Below are 15669 nucleotides of genomic sequence, written 5' to 3' on the forward strand. Positions count from 1 at the left end.
TGACTGGGGTCTTTTGAAGGAGGAGAGCGGGTGACGCGCTCGGTCCCGGTGCTCCCGTCATGTGGAGCCCGTCCTCGCCGCAGCGCTCCCGGTGCCTGCACCTTTGTGCCCGCAGTCAGCAGGAGCAGATGGAAATAGCAGCATGCTCCCAGCTGCGGCGAGGACACGCGGCGTGGTGCGCGGGGAGCTGAGAGGAGGCAGGGATATATATAGAGGCAGACGTATGGATGATGCACTGCACACACGCCTCCCGAAGATGCCAGCAGCCCCAAAGGCTCGTGCGTAGCAGAAACGTGTGGGGTTTCTGCCACCCGCGGCAGGTCCCAGACACCAGCCCCATCCCGGGACAGGCACAAATCCCACACCCAAGCTGGGAATCGGGATCCAGGGTGGGAATAGGCACCGGAGAGGCAGGGACCCCCTCTGCAAGCATTGCCTTCCGTGCCATTTCAGTGTCGCCCTGTCCGTGGATCTCGTCCCTGCTGCGGGTAGAGGCTGGCAGCACCCCCGGCTGCCTGCACCCCTCACCCTGCGGCGGTGGCACAGCCCTGCTCAAGGGAAAGCAGCTTCTTAATGGCATTGCAAACAGCCCGCGGTTCCTGCTGCAAAGAGAAGGAAAAAGCCCCGAAGAAGGCAGAGGATGTGGTGGGCACGCGGGCTTGGCCGCCGGCCGCCCAGCCCAACCCCTCGCAATTAAAAGCGGATGCGCGGTCTGTGCCCTCCGGTGAGCCGAGACCTCAGAGGCGGCACGGGGTGCGCCAGGAGGGCTCGGGGGTGGGCAGAGGGAACGGGACCGCATCCAGCCCGAAAAATACAAATAAGCTGGCCCTGCTGTGCAGCACTGACAGGCTGAGTTCAACCCCCTTCCCAAATACCTCCCCCTTCCCTGCTGCAGCCGCCCGAGAGCCGAACCCAAAGCCTTTCCACACCAGATTTGCTGGGTTTGTGCTTTTTATTGCCAGGGTTTGGTACAGATGGGGCTCGAGGAGGGGAAGAGGGACGGTGAGCCTGCAGCCCTGTCTCCAGAGCCTGATTCTGGGCAGGGCATGGGACTCCTCTTCCCACTGCAGACAGGCAAACCCCTTCGCAGGCTTGAGAGTAGGTGCACTGGCGAGGCTTTCCATCTTCCCAAGCCTGGAAGTGGCGGGGGGGGAGGGGTCTCTGGGTGCAGAAGAGGTTTGTGCGTTTGTGTCAAACCGTGACGCTCTTCAGGGCAACGGGGTCTGCACGCAAAGATGCAAACAGCATTGCTTCTTTCTGTCTTGCCCCATGGAACCAGGAACAAAAGGCACCCATGGAGGCGGTGGGGCACCTGCAGCTGGTTGTGGGAAAGTCCCCAGAGCCGTGCTCCTGGGACACCGGCTTCTCAGGGACGCCTGGCTGCCTGTCCCGTGGGTGAGCGGGGTCTGCAGGGCCACCCGTCAGGCAGAGGGAGGTTTCCCTTGTCCGATGCTCGAGCCCCATGCTTATGCAGGGCGCTCTAAGGTGGGCTTGCGGATGCTGACGGCAAGCTGTGAGCCCCGTGGGTCCAGGTGGCGGCTCCTTGCAGTCCCAGCAAACTGTGGGCTGTTTTCCCTTGTGCAGAGGTCGCAGGCTTCCCGTTCTGCCTGCCCTAGGCGGGAGACGCTGGTCCTTGGCAGCCCCGCAGAGGCTCCCCATCCCTTTGCAGCGCATCCAGGGGGTGTCCGGCTGCGGCGCAGCGCCTCACGTCTCGCCCGGGGAGCCCGGCAGGGCCGCGACGCCGCCCTCCGCGTCCCCCAGCAGCGGGGAGCCGTCCCCGGGGGCCGCCGGGGAGGCCTCAGCGCCTTCCTCCTCCTCCTCCTCCTTCTCGTCCTGGCACCGGAGGCCCTGCAGGCGCTCCTCCCGCGCCTCCATGAACTCCTGCGCCCCGTCGCCCACCAGCCGCACGGCGTCGGCCACGCGGGGCGGCTGCCGCACGGGGTTGTGGTCGTAGGAGAGCAGGCGCAGGCCGGCCAGGCCGGCCAGGTCGGGGAAGCGGGCGATGCGGTTGCGGTCCAGGTCGAGGACGCGGAGCTGGCCCATGCGCAGCAGGGCCGGGGGGAACTCCTCGAAGCGGTTGCCGTAGAGCCAGAGCCCGCGCAGGCCGGCCATGCGGGGCAGCGCGGCGGGCAGGCGCGCCAGGCGGTTGTCGCCCAGCTGCAGGCTGCGCAGGCCGGGCAGGCGCAGCAGGGCGCGGGGGAAGCGCGCCACGGCGTTGCCCTCCAGCCAGAGGCAGCGCAGGCTCTGCAGGCGGGCGAAGGCGGGCGGCAGCCCCCGCAGCCCGTTGCGGCCCAGGTAGAGGTGCGCCAGGCGCGGCAGGCGGCACAGCGCCTCGGGCACCTCCAGCAGCTCGTTGCCGTCCAGGGCCAGCGTGCGGAGGTGCCGCAGCGCCGCCAGCTCGGCCGGCAGCTCCCGCAGCCCCGCGCCGCTCAGGTACAGCTTGATGAGCCCGCGCTGCGCCCACAGCGCCGCCGGCAGCCGCCCGCCGCGCACCTCCAGACGCTGCTCCGCGCCCCCGGGGCCCTCGGCCGACGCCGGCCGCGCCGAGCCGCCGCTGCCCATCGCCCCCGGCCCGCGCGGCGCCGCGGCAGCCCGGCACGGCGCGGGCAGCGGGGAGGCGCGGGGAGGCGCGGGGCCACGCCCCCTCCGCGCTCAGGCCACGCCCCCCCGCGCTCAGGCCACGCCCCCGATACCGGGACCACGCCCCCGATACCGGGACCACGCCCCCTAAACAGGAACCACGCCCCCTCCGACCCCAGGCCACGCCCCCTCAACCGGGACCACGCCCCCCGCTGATCGGGACCACGCCCCTCCGTACTCAGACCACGCCCCGACGCAGAAACCACGCCCCCATCGCGCTCAGGCCACGCCCCCCGAGTTCGAGACCACGCCCCCAAAGCCGGGACCACGCCCCCGAGCCCTAAGACCACGCCCCCTCCGCGCTCAGACCACGCCCCCACCACCTGGGACCACGCCCCCCACCCGTGCTCAGACCACGCCCACTGATCGTGACCACGCCCCCTTGATCTTGACCACGCCCCCTTGATCTTGACCACGCCCCCATGATCGTGACCACGCCCCCATGATCGTGACCACGCCCCCTTGATCGTGACCACGCCCCCTTGATCGTGACCACGCCCCCTTGATCGTGACCACGCCCCCTTGATCGTGACCACGCCCCCCGCGGGACCCGCGCCTTTACTCCCCCTTCCGCAGCCTTTTTACGGGGGGGGCGCCGAGAAGCGGGCGCCGCCGCCGCCCCCCAGCCCCGCGCGCAGGTTGTTGGTGCCGAAGGCGCTGGGCCGCAGGGCCTGGACGCCCCCCCCGGGGCCGCGCCGTGCAGCTGGGCCCGGGCTCCGCTGTGAAACCGAGGGGCGAGGGGTCACGGCTGGGCCCCCCCGGCCCTTATCCGCCCCCTGGCCCGGTCACACTCACCCGGTGCTGCGGGGCACGGGGCCCACGGGGGGGTCGCGGCCCGGCCGTGGTTAGTGGTGAACCCCGACGGCTCCTGGGGGGGGGGGAAACGAGGAGTGGGTGCCCAGCCCCGTGGGACCGGGGGCACGGGGGGGTCGGGGGCACGCACCCACCATCCTGCCGCTGCTCTGCCGGCCCCGCAGGCGGGCCTGGGCCGGGCGGGGGGGCTGCAGCCCCCGGGAGACGAGCAGCACAGGGGGGCAGTGGCGTGAGGCCTGCATGGGGACAGCTGGTGAGGCCGGGGGGGCACGCGGGACGGGGACGGGACGGGAGCCACTCACTGGCATGCTCAGGAGGCCCGGGGCCTCCCAGCTGAAGCCGCTGCTTCTGTCGGAGCCCCGCGCCAGCACCGGGAGCGCCCTGCCGCCCTGCGGGGGACCGGGAGGGATGGGACGCGGGGGTCACCTCACCGCCCCGTCCCGCTTACCGTGCGGTGGGCAGGGGGCAGGTAGGCCGTCGTGGTGGTGCTGGCCCCGAGCTGCAGGAGAGAAAAAAGTGTCGGGTGTCGGAGAGGGAAGAGGGGCTCCGGGGGGCTGGGGGCTCACGGGCTGGCCCAGCGCGGGTGGCAGGATGGTGCCGCTCGTCAGGGTGGCCCTGGCGAAGCCCGTCTCCTCCTTGGCGCAGACGGTCGTCCTCTGCAGGACGTCTGCAGGGGGGAGATTGGGGGGAGGGGGTGCTCAGCCCCGCTGCCCCAACGCTCACACGGCCTAGGGCGTCCCCCTGCTTTTGGGGGTGGCACGGGGCAGAGGGCTTCTGGGACCCCCAAACCCTTCCAGGCTTGGAGCTGCCCCCCCCAAAACTGTACCAGTCTGGGCAGGATCGGCGCCGTGCTCCCCGGAGGCGGGCGGGGGGCTCACCGCCCCAGCACGGAGGTGAGGAAGGGGCTGCTGGCGGCCGTAGCCGCTGCCCGGCTGGTGGACGTGCTGCGGCAGCAGGCTCCGGCCGTCGGGGAGCAGGAGGGGCTGGAAGCACTCGGCGGTGGTGGACATGGCGGTGTCCCAGAAGCGGCTGCGGCGAGAGGCCAGCATGGCTGTGACCAGGGGGACCCCCAAAAGGTGCCCCCATCCCTGCCCCGCAGCGGGGGCACGCACCCCCCTGCGGCGCTGCGCGGGCAGATGAGGCCGGCGGCATCGGAGCGGGTGTTGGAGACGAAGCCGGCGCCCACGTGGTGGCCGAGGTAGGGATGGAAACCAGGGTGACCTGAGTGACAGAGGGGGCTCAGCCAGGCCCCTGCAGTTCTGGGGGGGGCAGAGGGGGGGTGTGAGGGCTGCCCTGCACCCCTACCGTAAGCCACCGCGTAGGTCGTGGCGTAGAAGTCCATGAGGTCCCCGCTGTCCCCTGCACGTGGCTTTGCACAGACGGTGCCCGGCCCCACGGCAGGTGAGCCCCAGGGCAGGGACCGCAGCTTAGCGCGGGGACAGACAAACGGACGGGTGGATGGCATGCCGCTGGGCTGCCCGGTGTCCCCCCGGTGCCGAGGCAGTGGTGGCTGCAGGACGTCACCGCGGAAGCGGATGCCGGGGGCGCCGTGCCGTCTCCAGGTAACCGGCACGGTGACGCGCGGTGACCGCGGCCCCACAGGGACTGTCCCTGCTGCCTGGGGACACCGGCCCGGCTGGGACACCCTGCGGAGGGCGCTGGGGACCAGGCGGGATGGCACTGCAGGCTCCCCGGTGCCCCGTGTCGGGTTGAGGAGCACCGGGGGTGCCTGGGTGGCCGAGGGTCAGCAGGACACCGCTTACCGGGGACCAGCCAGCCCCCAGCTCAGCACATGCCACGAACCTGCACGCGCTGCCAGGGCGAGAAGCCCCGCCTTGCCCACGCGTGGGGCCACCTCCCGGAGCTCCCTGAAAATTGGGTTTGGAAGGAACGGACACGAGATGGGGGCAGCCGCCACCTCCAGCCAAGAGCAGAGCCTGGCGTGCAGCAGGAGGGGCAGCCAGGCAAGGCGAGCGCCAGGGCTAGCAGCCACAGCTTTATTCATCAAGCCCTGAGAGTCCACGGGAGCCACTCTGCCAGAGGAGGAGGGCAGCAGGGAGGGCGGCAGCACTGGTGTTTCTGCAGGGCCCCCGGTGCCCCTCCTCTGCTCCAGGGGACGGGGAGGGAAACGACAGCCGCCGGTCAGCGTGGAGGCTCGAAGAGGTACTCCAGGTCCGGCTGCCGCAGCCTCTGCTCCCTCTTCTTGTTCTTGGCAAACTCCCTCAGCATGGCCATCACCTCGTTCTCAAACACGGCTGGCGTAGGCTTCGCTTCTGCGGTGAAAACAAGAAGGGACCGCGTGAGGAGAGCGGCCCCACGCAGTCCCAACACGCCCAGCACAGCAAGCCCAGCTCCCGCAGCCCGGTGCGGTGCCACCTCGGTGGCCGCGCGTACCTGTGGCCCAGTAGTAAATGTCCCAGTCGTTGCTGGGCTCGTTGATGAGCCGGTCGTAGAGGTTCAGCTGCCGTTCACTCATGCGGTTCAGGTTCTCCTTCGCAAAGAGGCTGGAAGGGGGATGCACGAGGATGAGTGCGGGGTGCTGGAGGAAGAGCAGGGCTGGCACAGTGGCTGATGCCTGGCTCTCTGTGTGACACCAGAGGACCGGGAGGAGCTGGTGTGTGCTGCCTCCTGCCTTACGCCTCGGGCTACGCTTTGTTACCTACCACAGGAGAAGCCCAGGAGGCCCCAAAAGTCCTCCCAAAGGATTTTTGGCTCAGCCACCAGCTAGGAGCTTCCTCCAGACCTCTCATGTGCTTCCTCTGGCACTGTCCTGCCAGCAGCCGCACCGACCACCGCACCCTAAACCTATGCAAGCGGTGATTTATCTGACAGCTCAGTGCAGATCCTCAGATGCTTGCCACCTCCCCCCAAAGCAACACGACATCTCCTCAGGGCTTGGATTCTGACCGTGCCCTGCCCCATCAAGCTGATTCCTGCACCGCCCAGAGCTCTTCCTTGCTAATTAAGGACCTGTGACGCAGTAGCGAGCTGAGTTGCATGGCAGCTATGCTCACCTCCTGACGGCCCTTACCTCCGCAGGGCTGCTATCGCGCCTCCCGTGAAGCATGCCCCGTCCCTGCCCGAAGCGCGCCCAGGGTGCCAGCGGGGCCGGGCAGCCCGTGCCTCACCTGAGCAGGATGCAGTTCTCCAGCATGCCCCTCTTCCTGCTCTCGTACAGCAGCCGGGCCCTCTTGGTGGGCAGCGGCTCATCGGGGCGCTCCTGCCAGGGGGGCAGGGGGATCTCCAGCACGTCCTTCCCCGAGTCGCTCGGCGAGTCCCCGCGGTACCCGCGCTGGGCGCACAGCGGCACGGGCCGGCGCAGGGCCCATCGGGGCAGCGAGCAGAGCTGCGAGGGGGGCCGGGGCAGCACCGGGGGCGTCAGGCACCAACCTTAACAGAGCCCCAGGCCCCAGTACCCCCCCCGCACCGAGCCCCACCGGCCCTAATCCCCACCCCACCCCAATCCAGGCCCCAATCCCCCCCCACACACACAGCGCCCCACCAAGCCCCACTACCCCTAATCCCCGCCCCACCCCCGCAGGCCCCCATCCCTTACCCCACATGCAGCTCCCCCCCCAAACCCCCCAGCCCCCAAACCCCCCAGCCCCCAATCCCCACCCCCCCCACGGCCCCCCGCCCCCCCCCAGCCCCCTAACCCCCCCCCCGGCGTCCCCCAGGCCCCCATTCCCCACACCGGGCCCCCGTTCCCCCCCCACGCCCCCAATTCACCCCTCCCCAGCCCCCCATTCCCCCCCACCCCCCTCCCCTCTCACCCTGCCCGCCGCCATGACACCTCCACCCCCCCCCCCCCCCAGGGCCGCTCTGCGCCCGCAGCCCCCCCGACTCTATGGTAAGACCGGGGCGGAGGCCGGAAGGGGCGGGGCGCGGCGGGCGGAGGCCGGAAGGGGCGGGGCGAGGCGCGGCGGCGCTGGCGGTGGCGGTGAGCGCGGGCGGCGCGCGCGGGGCCTGCGGGCGGCACCGGGAGGGGCGGGGGGGGGAGGGACCGCGCCCCCTCCCCTTGCTCCCGGGTCCGGGGCCAGGCCGGGACCGGGGGGGCGGCACCGGGCCGGGGGGGGCGGCACCGGGCCGGGGGGGGGCGGCACCGGGCCGGGGGGGGCGGCACCGGGCGGGGGGGGCGGTACCGGGCAGGGGGGGGCGGCGGAGGCTGGGCTTGGGGGGTGGGGACCGGGGGTCTGTGTCCAGGCGGGGGGGGGGTGGTTTGGGGAACCGTGGGGCACCGGGGGGGACCGGCAGTGACAGCCGCCCCCCCCCCCCCCCCCGCAGTGCCCCCCCTTGGTCTGCTGCTGCTCGTCCCGGTCCCGGTCCCGCCCCGGCCCCGGCCCCGTCGGGAACTATGTCCGAGGGAGTGGACCTGATCGACATCTACGCCGACGAGGAGTTCAACCAGGTGAGGGGCTCCCCGGGGGAACCGGGGGCGGGGACGGCACCGGGAGGTGAGCTGGGCGGCGGGCCCCTGCCCCCGGCACCCAGACGTTCCCCGGGGCCCGGCGGGTGCTTCCCGGTAGGCTCCCGGAGGGAACCCCCGGGCCCTGGGACGGCAGAGCTGGGGGGCTGAGCGCGGAAGGCGGGGAGGAGGAAAGGGCCCGGGGGGCGCCGGGCTGGAGTTCAGGAGCGCGCGGAGCAGGAGGCAAGGGGGGGACTCGGTTTCCCGCGCTGACCCCGCACGGCAGGGGGAAGGAGCCGAGAGAAAGCAAACGCGACGCCCGCAGAGCGGTGGCAGCGGCGGCGTGGCGGGGAAGGCCGTCACGTCCCGCCGGAGGAGCGGCGAGCAGGTGGGAGCACCGGACGGCACAGCTCCGCCGCCGCCTCGCTTCTGAGCCAGCCCCGTGCCGCCCGGCCCGCCCGCGAGGCTCAGGCACCGGGCAGCCGCCGGCGGGGTGTACAGCCGGGGCTCGGGCACGTGGCTGCTGGGGAGCCGGGACGGATGCGGCAGGGGCTCGGCGAAGCCTCGGGGAGCTTTGGAGCGCCGTCGAGAGAACAGCGCGAGCCTGGCCGCACGCAGCAGGAAGCAGCGCGGAAAGGTTCACCCGGAGGGTTTGGGGCACGGGACACAGAAGGGCTTTGACAGAGCCAGCGGCTGGCGGCTTCTTGGAGCTGGAAGTGATCACGGCCGGCTGGCCCGCGGCGGCTGGGGACAAGGTGCGCAAGGCCTGTGCGGCGTGAGACGGCGACGGCGAGAGGCTGCCGGAGCGCGCCCCGAGCGCCGGGACCGCAAGCTGCGCGCCGTCTTCCAGGAGCACGGCAGTTCTTAAAAAGGCGAGTGCCGAAAGCTGAGCGGAGCCGGAGGATCCCCAGCGGCTCCCAAGGTGCAGCGTCCCCTCCGTAGCGCAGCTGAGGGCTTCCGAGGGATTTCTGCCCCAGCCGCCTCTTGTTCTCCAGAACTCGCCGAAAGTTACCTCTCAGGCAGAAAGCTTCCAGCCTTGGGCCTTGCCGGGGGGGCAGCGGCGTGGGAGGCCGACGAAGCGAACAGCTGGGCTGTTTTGAGAATGAGGACGAAAATACCTCTCCCTGTTGAAATTCCTGCGACCTTTTTATCAGCTCCGCAGCCGAAGTTGCCGGACGCTGAACGTTACAACTTGCCTCAGGAACGGCCGTGGCTGTCAAGAGGGCGGCTGCGGGTGAAGGGTTTCATTTCGTGCCTCCGCGAGCCTCCGAGGGCTGCGTGCTGAGCACCTTTCCCCGGCGGCCCCGCGAGCTCCCGAAGTGCCGTCTTGTGGGCACGCAGCTCCCCGGCTGTCAGCACAGGGGATTTCACCGCCTCGCGCTGGTGTCCCCAGCGCTGATGGGTCGGGCCGCCCGCGTCGCTGGGGCAGGGTCTCCGGTTTTGTGCTGCCTGGGGCCCGGGGGCAGTGCCGCTGCTGCAGTGAGGGGCAAGAAACGACGCTCTGTGCACGCTGAATCCGGGCGGGCCGTTAGCACGGAGAGACGTAGTAAACACGGCGCTCGCCGTACGCTCCCAATTAAATATAGCACGGAGCAGGAGTGGGAACGGGAAGGCGGATCTAGGACACCCGAGTTCGCAGCTGAGGAGCCGCTTTGGCGGCTGCTCATCCCGCGCAGGGCGGCGGTGCTGCGGGGGGGGAGCGCTGCGCACGCGGCCCCGCAGGAGTTCGGCCGGCCCGAGGGGGAGCGGGAGGTGGCCGCGCTGCCGTACCCGGGGCACAGATCGGCCCGGCGGGCAAGGCGGTGCTTATTGAGTTTGATTTTCCGCCGCTGAACTCGTATCGACGAGAGCCGAGCTTCTTCCTGGTGCGAGGAGCAAGCTGAGTCCTGCCCGGGCGCGCAGGTCGCGGCGAGCCAGCCCTTTGCCCACGTGGGGGGCGCGGGCCGCAGCCGAGCGGAGAAGCGCGTGGGGAAGGCGAAAGGCTTGTCCTCGAAATCGGGAGGGGGAAAGTCGGGCCCGCACGGGCTGCCGGCGAGGCGCAGCCCCGTGGCTCTGCTCCGGGGAGCATCCCTCCCTTCCCACCTCCGCACGTGCGCCGTCGCGGCAGGGTTACGCCGAGCAGCGGGGAGCGGAGCCCGCTGCTGCTCCTCCCGGGCACGCTGCTGGGGGTTGTGTTCACGCGGGGCCACGCACGAGGGCGGGTCAGGGATTTCCGTGCCGGCGGGGAGGAAGCGCAAACACGGGGGTTTCCACACGCCGAGGCTTTTTTTGTTTTGCAAGCCCAGGGTGCCGCGCGGTTTTTGCAGGGTGGTGGAGTAGCAGAGAGGGGCTGGCTGGGCCCGGGGGAGTTATCGCTGCAAAAATGAAGTCCTGAAGGCGAACGCACCCTCCAGGAGATTGCTTCACTCGTGGCTGCGGTTCGCCTTCCTCTAGCTGTGAACAGACCCGAGACGAGCGGTCCGAGGGGCACGCCGTCGGACGGGGTGGCCGCAGCATCTCCCCGGGGCAGCGTCCCGGCTTGGGGGGCGTCGATTCTGCCTCTGCCCTGGCAGGAGGCGGCCCTGGGGACAGCAGGAGCCTTGGGGACGTGAAATCCCAGAGGGGGACGAGAGTTGGCTTCTGCTGGGGGGATGCTGGAGGACTTGAGCGTATCAGGGCAGTCCTCCAGAGCCCCGTGCGTGGCCACGGGCCCCTTCCCGAGCCACAGTTCCACCCCCGGGCCTCCCCTGACGGTCTCTTCCCTCGCAGGACTCTGAGTTCAGTAATGCTGACCAGATGGACCTGTACGACGACGTGCTCGCAGCCAGCTCGCAGCCCCCCGAAAGCCGCACCAGCAGCTCGGAGCCACCCCCCGAGATCCGCCAGGAGCCGTCCCCCAAGCCCAACAACAAATCCCCTGCCATCCTGTACACCTACAGCGGGCTGCGCAACAAGAGAGCCGCCGTCTACGTGGGCAGCTTCTCCTGGGTGAGTGCTTCGGGCGCGTACGCCGATGAGGGTCCTCCAGAGAAGCCCCTGAGGGCTGCAGAGCTGCTGGGAGGTGCTGGTTCTCCTCAGTCCACGTCGACGAGGCGTTCTGAGCTGGGCTTGACCCTAGGGTGCGAACGGGAATGGGATTTGTAGCCCTGAGAGGCTGCAGGTCCGAGTGGGATGGGCTGCGGGAGCTGACGCCGGCCTCTGCCCTGCTGCCCACAGTGGACGACGGACCAGCAGCTGATCCAGACCATCCGCTCGGTCGGCGTCTACGACGTGGTGGAGCTGAAGTTCGCAGAGAACCGGGCCAATGGCCAGTCGAAAGGGTGAGAGCCGAGGGGGGACACGGAGGAAACGGGGCGGGGGGGGGGGGGGAGCCAGGCCCCTGCGGCCACATCCCGGGGGCAGCCGGAGCTTTCCCCAGCGGGCACGGGGGATGCACAGCCCGCCCGGAGCAGGGGGGGTGACCTGCAGGCTCCCGGCAGCACGAGCACCTGGGAAGGGAACCGATGGGCACGTGTGGCTCCAGGCTGGTGTCAGGCGGTGGGGGGTGCTGCGGGGGGGGCGGGCTGGGGCTCCGTGGGGGTCCTACCCCTGCCAGGGGGAGCAGCGCTTGGGGCCGGCTCCTGCCCGCTGACCGCCGGGCTTCCCCGCAGGTACGCAGAGGTGGTGGTTGCCTCTGAGAACTCGGTCCACAAGCTGCTGGAGCTCCTGCCCGGCAAAATCCTCAACGGGGACAAGGTGGAGGTGAGGCTGGCCACCCGGCAGAACCTGTCACAGTTCGAGGCGCAGGCTCGCAAACGTGAGTGGGGCGCAGGCGCGCCGCGGGTTGGGGGGGGCCTCCGCGCTGCGCGGCAGCTCCCGCAGGACCCCGCCGAGCTGTCAGGCCGAGCCCCCGAGCCCTCGGGGTGGGGGGACACTGCCAGCGGCCTCTGGGGGTGATGTCCTATTGCTGCCGAGTCCGATTAGATCCTGACTCGAGTCTTTATGATCCCCTTTTAGGTGCTCACACACTGCGAAGATCCCTCGTAGCCTCCTCCTCCTCCTCTCCAAACTGAATGGGCTTAAGCTCTTCAGCCTACCAACATAGCTAAGACCCTCCATATCTATTAGTAGCTCTTCTCTGGATCTCCTCCAGAATTTGTCCATCCCTGCGGAGGTAAGGTGCCCATCACTGGACACAGTATTCCAGCTGGGGCCTGGCCGTGGGCTTTCTACAATGGCAATAGGTGGTCCTTGCCTCACTCCGCAGCGATGTGACACCCCGGCCCCGCGCCGGCGGGCTCTGCGGAGCCGGAGGGACTGACTTGGCAGGAGCATGTACGAGGAGGTCTTGGCCAGCTGTGGCCATTGTAGATCCGTGACCTGTTTCATGCAAGGAAAGCCCTTCTTTCTGAATGCTCTGGCCGAGGCTCAGCGGGGTAGCTCTGCCCTTCGCCCCCTCCCTTCAGCTCTGGTCACTGCTCGGCTGCGCCGTTAGACGGCGTCCCCGCCTGCCCTCGTGGCTTGGTGGAGCAGAGCGCATCCCCTTCTGGAGTTCTGGCCTCCCTCAAGAGGCTTTGTGGTGGTCTCGGCAGCTCCCCCAGGGCTCCTGCCCCCTCTTTCCTCTCCTGGCTCATCCTCAAAGCCTCTTCGGACACGGCAAGGGTTCCTGCCTGTCTCTTGTAGGGCAGACAGGCACCGAGTTTTCCTTCCTCCAGCTGTCAGCGCTTGCGTTCTGTCCCCTGGCGTCCCTCCGTGCCCAGGCTGGTTTGAATCCATTCCCATCAGCAGGCCGCAGGTGCTCTGGGTTGTTTAACAGCTCCTGGGACTGGGGACTTGGCCACCTCTCCCCGTTTCTTGGGGCTTTGCACCTCTGTCCATGTAACCCGCTTGCTCTGCGACCACCGCAGAGCCCCGCCGGCTGAAAGCGAGCGTCCCTGCGACGCCGTGCAGGCGGCCGGCGCCCTGCTGAGAGCGCAGGACCCTCCCGGAGGCACGTGGAAGCGGAGGCTACGCTTGGCTGGCTGGATCTGTCTCTGGGCACCTCGAGCTCGTCAGAGACCGGACCTCGTGTGGGCGGGCGGGGAGGAGGAGGAGGAGGAGGAGGTCTCCGAGGCGCGCGGGGCCTCCAGCCGCAGCTCACGGCCCTTTCCCGTGCCACTTGCAGGTGTGCCGCCACGGGCCCACTCCCGGGACTCCATGGACTCCATGGATGGCCGCGCCACGCCGACGGAGAACGCGCTGCCGCCCGCCCGCGTGGAGAAGCCCCCCTCCATCCTGCCCTTCTTCAACCGCCCCCCCCGCCGCCCTGCCCCTCATGGGGCTGCCCCCGCCGCCCATGCCGCCCCCGCCACCCCTCTCCTCCGGCTTCGGCGTCCCCCCCGCCGCCACCCGGCATCCACTACCAGCACCTCATGCCCCCGCCGCCCCGACTGCCCCCCCACCTGGCCGTGCCGCCCCCGGGGGCCGTCCCCCCAGCCCTGCACCTCAACCCGGCCTTCTTCCCCCCGCCCAGCGCAGCCCTGGGTCCCCCGCCAGACACCTACGGCAAGGCCATGGCCCCCTACAACCACAGCAGGTGAGCGGAGGGCGAGGGACGGGGGGGCTGAAGGCCGCTCGGTACCAAACGGGGCCGGGGGGGGGATGGAGCCGTGCCGACTCCCCCCGCGTGTGTCTCCGTGCAGCCGGGAGCTGGGCCCGCCGCCACCCGCCGTGAGCGAGGTGGAGTTCGAGGAGATCATGAACAGGAACCGGGCCATCTCCAGCAGCGCCATTTCCAAGGCGGTGTCGGGCGCCAGCGCAGGTAACGGTGACCGCGTCCCCGTCCCCCCGCCCTGCCCCGACCCCGCAGCTCGCCCGCATCCCTCAGCCCCGCTCCGCTCCCGCCCAGGCGACTACAGCGACGCCATCGAGACCCTCCTCACGGCCATCGCCGTCATCAAGCAGTCCCGCGTCGCCAACGACGAGCGGTGCCGCGTCCTCCTCTCCTCCCTCAAAGACTGCCTGCATGGGATCGAAGCCAAGTCCTACAGCACAGGCGCCAGCAGCAGCTCCTCCAGGTACCGCTGCCTGCGGGTGGCATCGCGGGCACCCGTCTCAGGGTGCCGGTCTTGGTCTCCGTCCCCTCTGCGGGGAGAGACCTGGCCAGGTCCCCCCGGGAGGTGACCAGAACCCTTTGCTCCTTTTCCCCAGGAAACGACACCGGTCTCGGGAGCGCTCTCCCAGCCGGTCCCGCGAGAGCAGCCGGCGGCACCGGGACCTGCTGCACAGCGAGGACCGGCACGAGGACTATTTCCAGGAGCGGAACCGGGAGCACGAGCGGCATCGGGACAGGGACAGAGAGAGGGACCGGCACCACTGAGACAGGTGAGCCGGCGGCAAGGCACCCACGGGACTGGGGCCGCCCGTGGGGGAGGCGCGGGGTCCCTGGAGCAGCGCGGACCACCCCTCTCCTCTCTCTCCCCTGCAGGAGTTCGGCAGTAAGTGGTTTTTAATGGACTCGTTATCTCCTCACCTCGACCAGGACTGTGCCACCGAGGCCGCTCCACCCCCTGCCCCCTCCCCGCCGCCCCCGGCTCTCTCCGGGCACCCGAGGCAGGGCCGCGCTGCGCCCCGCGGACTCCCTCCAACACCTCGTGGCCTTGGGGCCTGAGCCCTCGCCCGCACCCACCGCTGCTGCTGCTTCCCGGGGAGAGGCTGGAAGCCGGGGAGCCTGGGGCCGCCCCGCTCCGCGGATACTTGGACCCAAAGAGAAACGGTGCTTTTATACCACGGAGGGAGGTTTGTGAGCCTTTTCCTCTCTGCAGCCCTTTGGGGGCGTCTGGAAGGGGACGGATCCCCCCCAGGCGCGTGCAGCGGGGGGGCTCGGAGGCGTGCAGCTCGCGCCCTGCGTCTGGTTTGGCCGGCGGGGGGCCCACTCTCGCCTTCCCAGCTGGGGCGGGGGGCGGCGTGCTGGGGTGGGAGCTGGGCAGGGGTCGCCCCCTTCCCCCGCCCCGACTTCCCCAGCGGGATCGCCGCCTCCGCACACGTCTCCCGAAGCAGCAGCTCCGGCCAGCAGGCGCCAGCGGGGCCCCGCGTGGAGCCGGCCTCTCCCGCAGAGCCTTCCTTGTTTTAGAGGAAGCGGAGGAGGCAGGGCGGGCTGCCACCCGCAGCCAGCGGGCCTCCAGCCAGCGGGACAGGGGTGGTGGGGACAAGGCCGGGAGGTTTGGGCGCCTGGCGGGGCTGCGCAGAGCTGTGCGCCGCCGCTTCGAGGCCAGGGAGCAGCCCCCAGCCCCGCACGGGCGGTCCCTCCGGCACAGGCCGTGTGCTGGAGGAGCCCCAGGGGGTCGGGGCGAGCTAGGGAGACCCAGAGTGACTTCCAGCCCCCAGGGATGCCAGCCGGGTGGTCTGGCCCTCTGAACTGTGGCTGGACAGGAGAAACCCGGCTCCAGAGGTCTTTTTAGGCTAAAATCACACAAAACAAAAGGAAAAAAAAAATAACTCTGTAAAGTACCATGAGGTGCCGGCTTAGCGGGTGAGTGCTGGGGGGAGCATTTGGTGGGAGAGTTCTGTTTTTTTACTTAAATGACACAAATTTTTAGTTTCTTTCCAAATAGTGGGGAAAAGTGCAGAGCAAACCCCTATTAACCACCCAGCGAGGCGCTGCCCCTCCTGCTCGCAGTGACTAGATTTGTTTGTCTTTCTGATAGGTTGGAAATTGTGTAATAAACTTGATGACGTTGTCAATCTTTTATATGGCGCTGCAGGGAGCTTCTGTCAGGACTTTTAGGGGATGGATGCGGTGTGAGTGTGGTACGGAACAAGGAATAACAAGCTGTGGGGAACAAGGCCGCGTGGGAGGGAAGGGCAGCAAGAGC

At 69.7% G+C, this 15669-nt stretch overlaps 4 protein-coding genes across 4 annotated transcripts; 1 reads left to right on the forward strand and 3 right to left on the reverse strand.

The window, feature by feature from the left end:
• Positions 1–427: 427 nt before the first annotated feature.
• LRRC10B (leucine rich repeat containing 10B) lies at positions 428–2610 on the reverse strand. Its single transcript, XM_080595050.1, has one exon. The coding sequence runs from the start codon at positions 2560–2562 to the stop codon at positions 1705–1707; it is 858 nt and encodes a 285-aa protein (XP_080451176.1). The 5' UTR covers positions 2563–2610; the 3' UTR covers positions 428–1704.
• A 514-nt stretch (positions 2611–3124) lies between these two features.
• SAXO4 (stabilizer of axonemal microtubules 4) lies at positions 3125–5283 on the reverse strand. Its single transcript, XM_080595031.1, has 8 exons — positions 4566–5283; positions 4280–4482; positions 4020–4120; positions 3902–3952; positions 3756–3842; positions 3588–3689; positions 3436–3508; positions 3125–3359 (listed from the first exon to the last, which is right to left on the reverse strand). The coding sequence occupies exons 1-8, from the start codon at positions 4916–4918 to the stop codon at positions 3199–3201; spliced, it is 1131 nt and encodes a 376-aa protein (XP_080451157.1). The 5' UTR covers positions 4919–5283; the 3' UTR covers positions 3125–3198.
• A 153-nt stretch (positions 5284–5436) lies between these two features.
• SDHAF2 (succinate dehydrogenase complex assembly factor 2) lies at positions 5437–7375 on the reverse strand. Its single transcript, XM_080595073.1, has 4 exons — positions 7227–7375; positions 6582–6799; positions 5848–5957; positions 5437–5726 (listed from the first exon to the last, which is right to left on the reverse strand). The coding sequence occupies exons 1-4, from the start codon at positions 7239–7241 to the stop codon at positions 5596–5598; spliced, it is 474 nt and encodes a 157-aa protein (XP_080451199.1). The 5' UTR covers positions 7242–7375; the 3' UTR covers positions 5437–5595.
• Positions 7376–7389: 14 nt separating this feature from the next.
• On the forward strand, positions 7390–15545 carry CPSF7 (cleavage and polyadenylation specific factor 7). The gene is given in 12 exon segments (XM_080595025.1): positions 7390–7481; positions 7738–7861; positions 10607–10825; positions 11054–11157; positions 11488–11633; positions 12981–13108; positions 13110–13190; positions 13192–13391; positions 13498–13616; positions 13704–13872; positions 14006–14179; positions 14283–15545. Coding segments are annotated over 10 exon segments (1389 nt in total). The 5' UTR covers positions 7390–7481; positions 7738–7807; the 3' UTR covers positions 14175–14179; positions 14283–15545.
• Positions 15546–15669: the final 124 nt, after the last annotated feature.

Source organism: Anser brachyrhynchus (assembly GCF_964034855.1).
Source record: "Anser brachyrhynchus genome assembly, chromosome: 5".
In the NCBI taxonomy this organism is placed as follows: Eukaryota; Metazoa; Chordata; class Aves; order Anseriformes; family Anatidae; genus Anser; species Anser brachyrhynchus.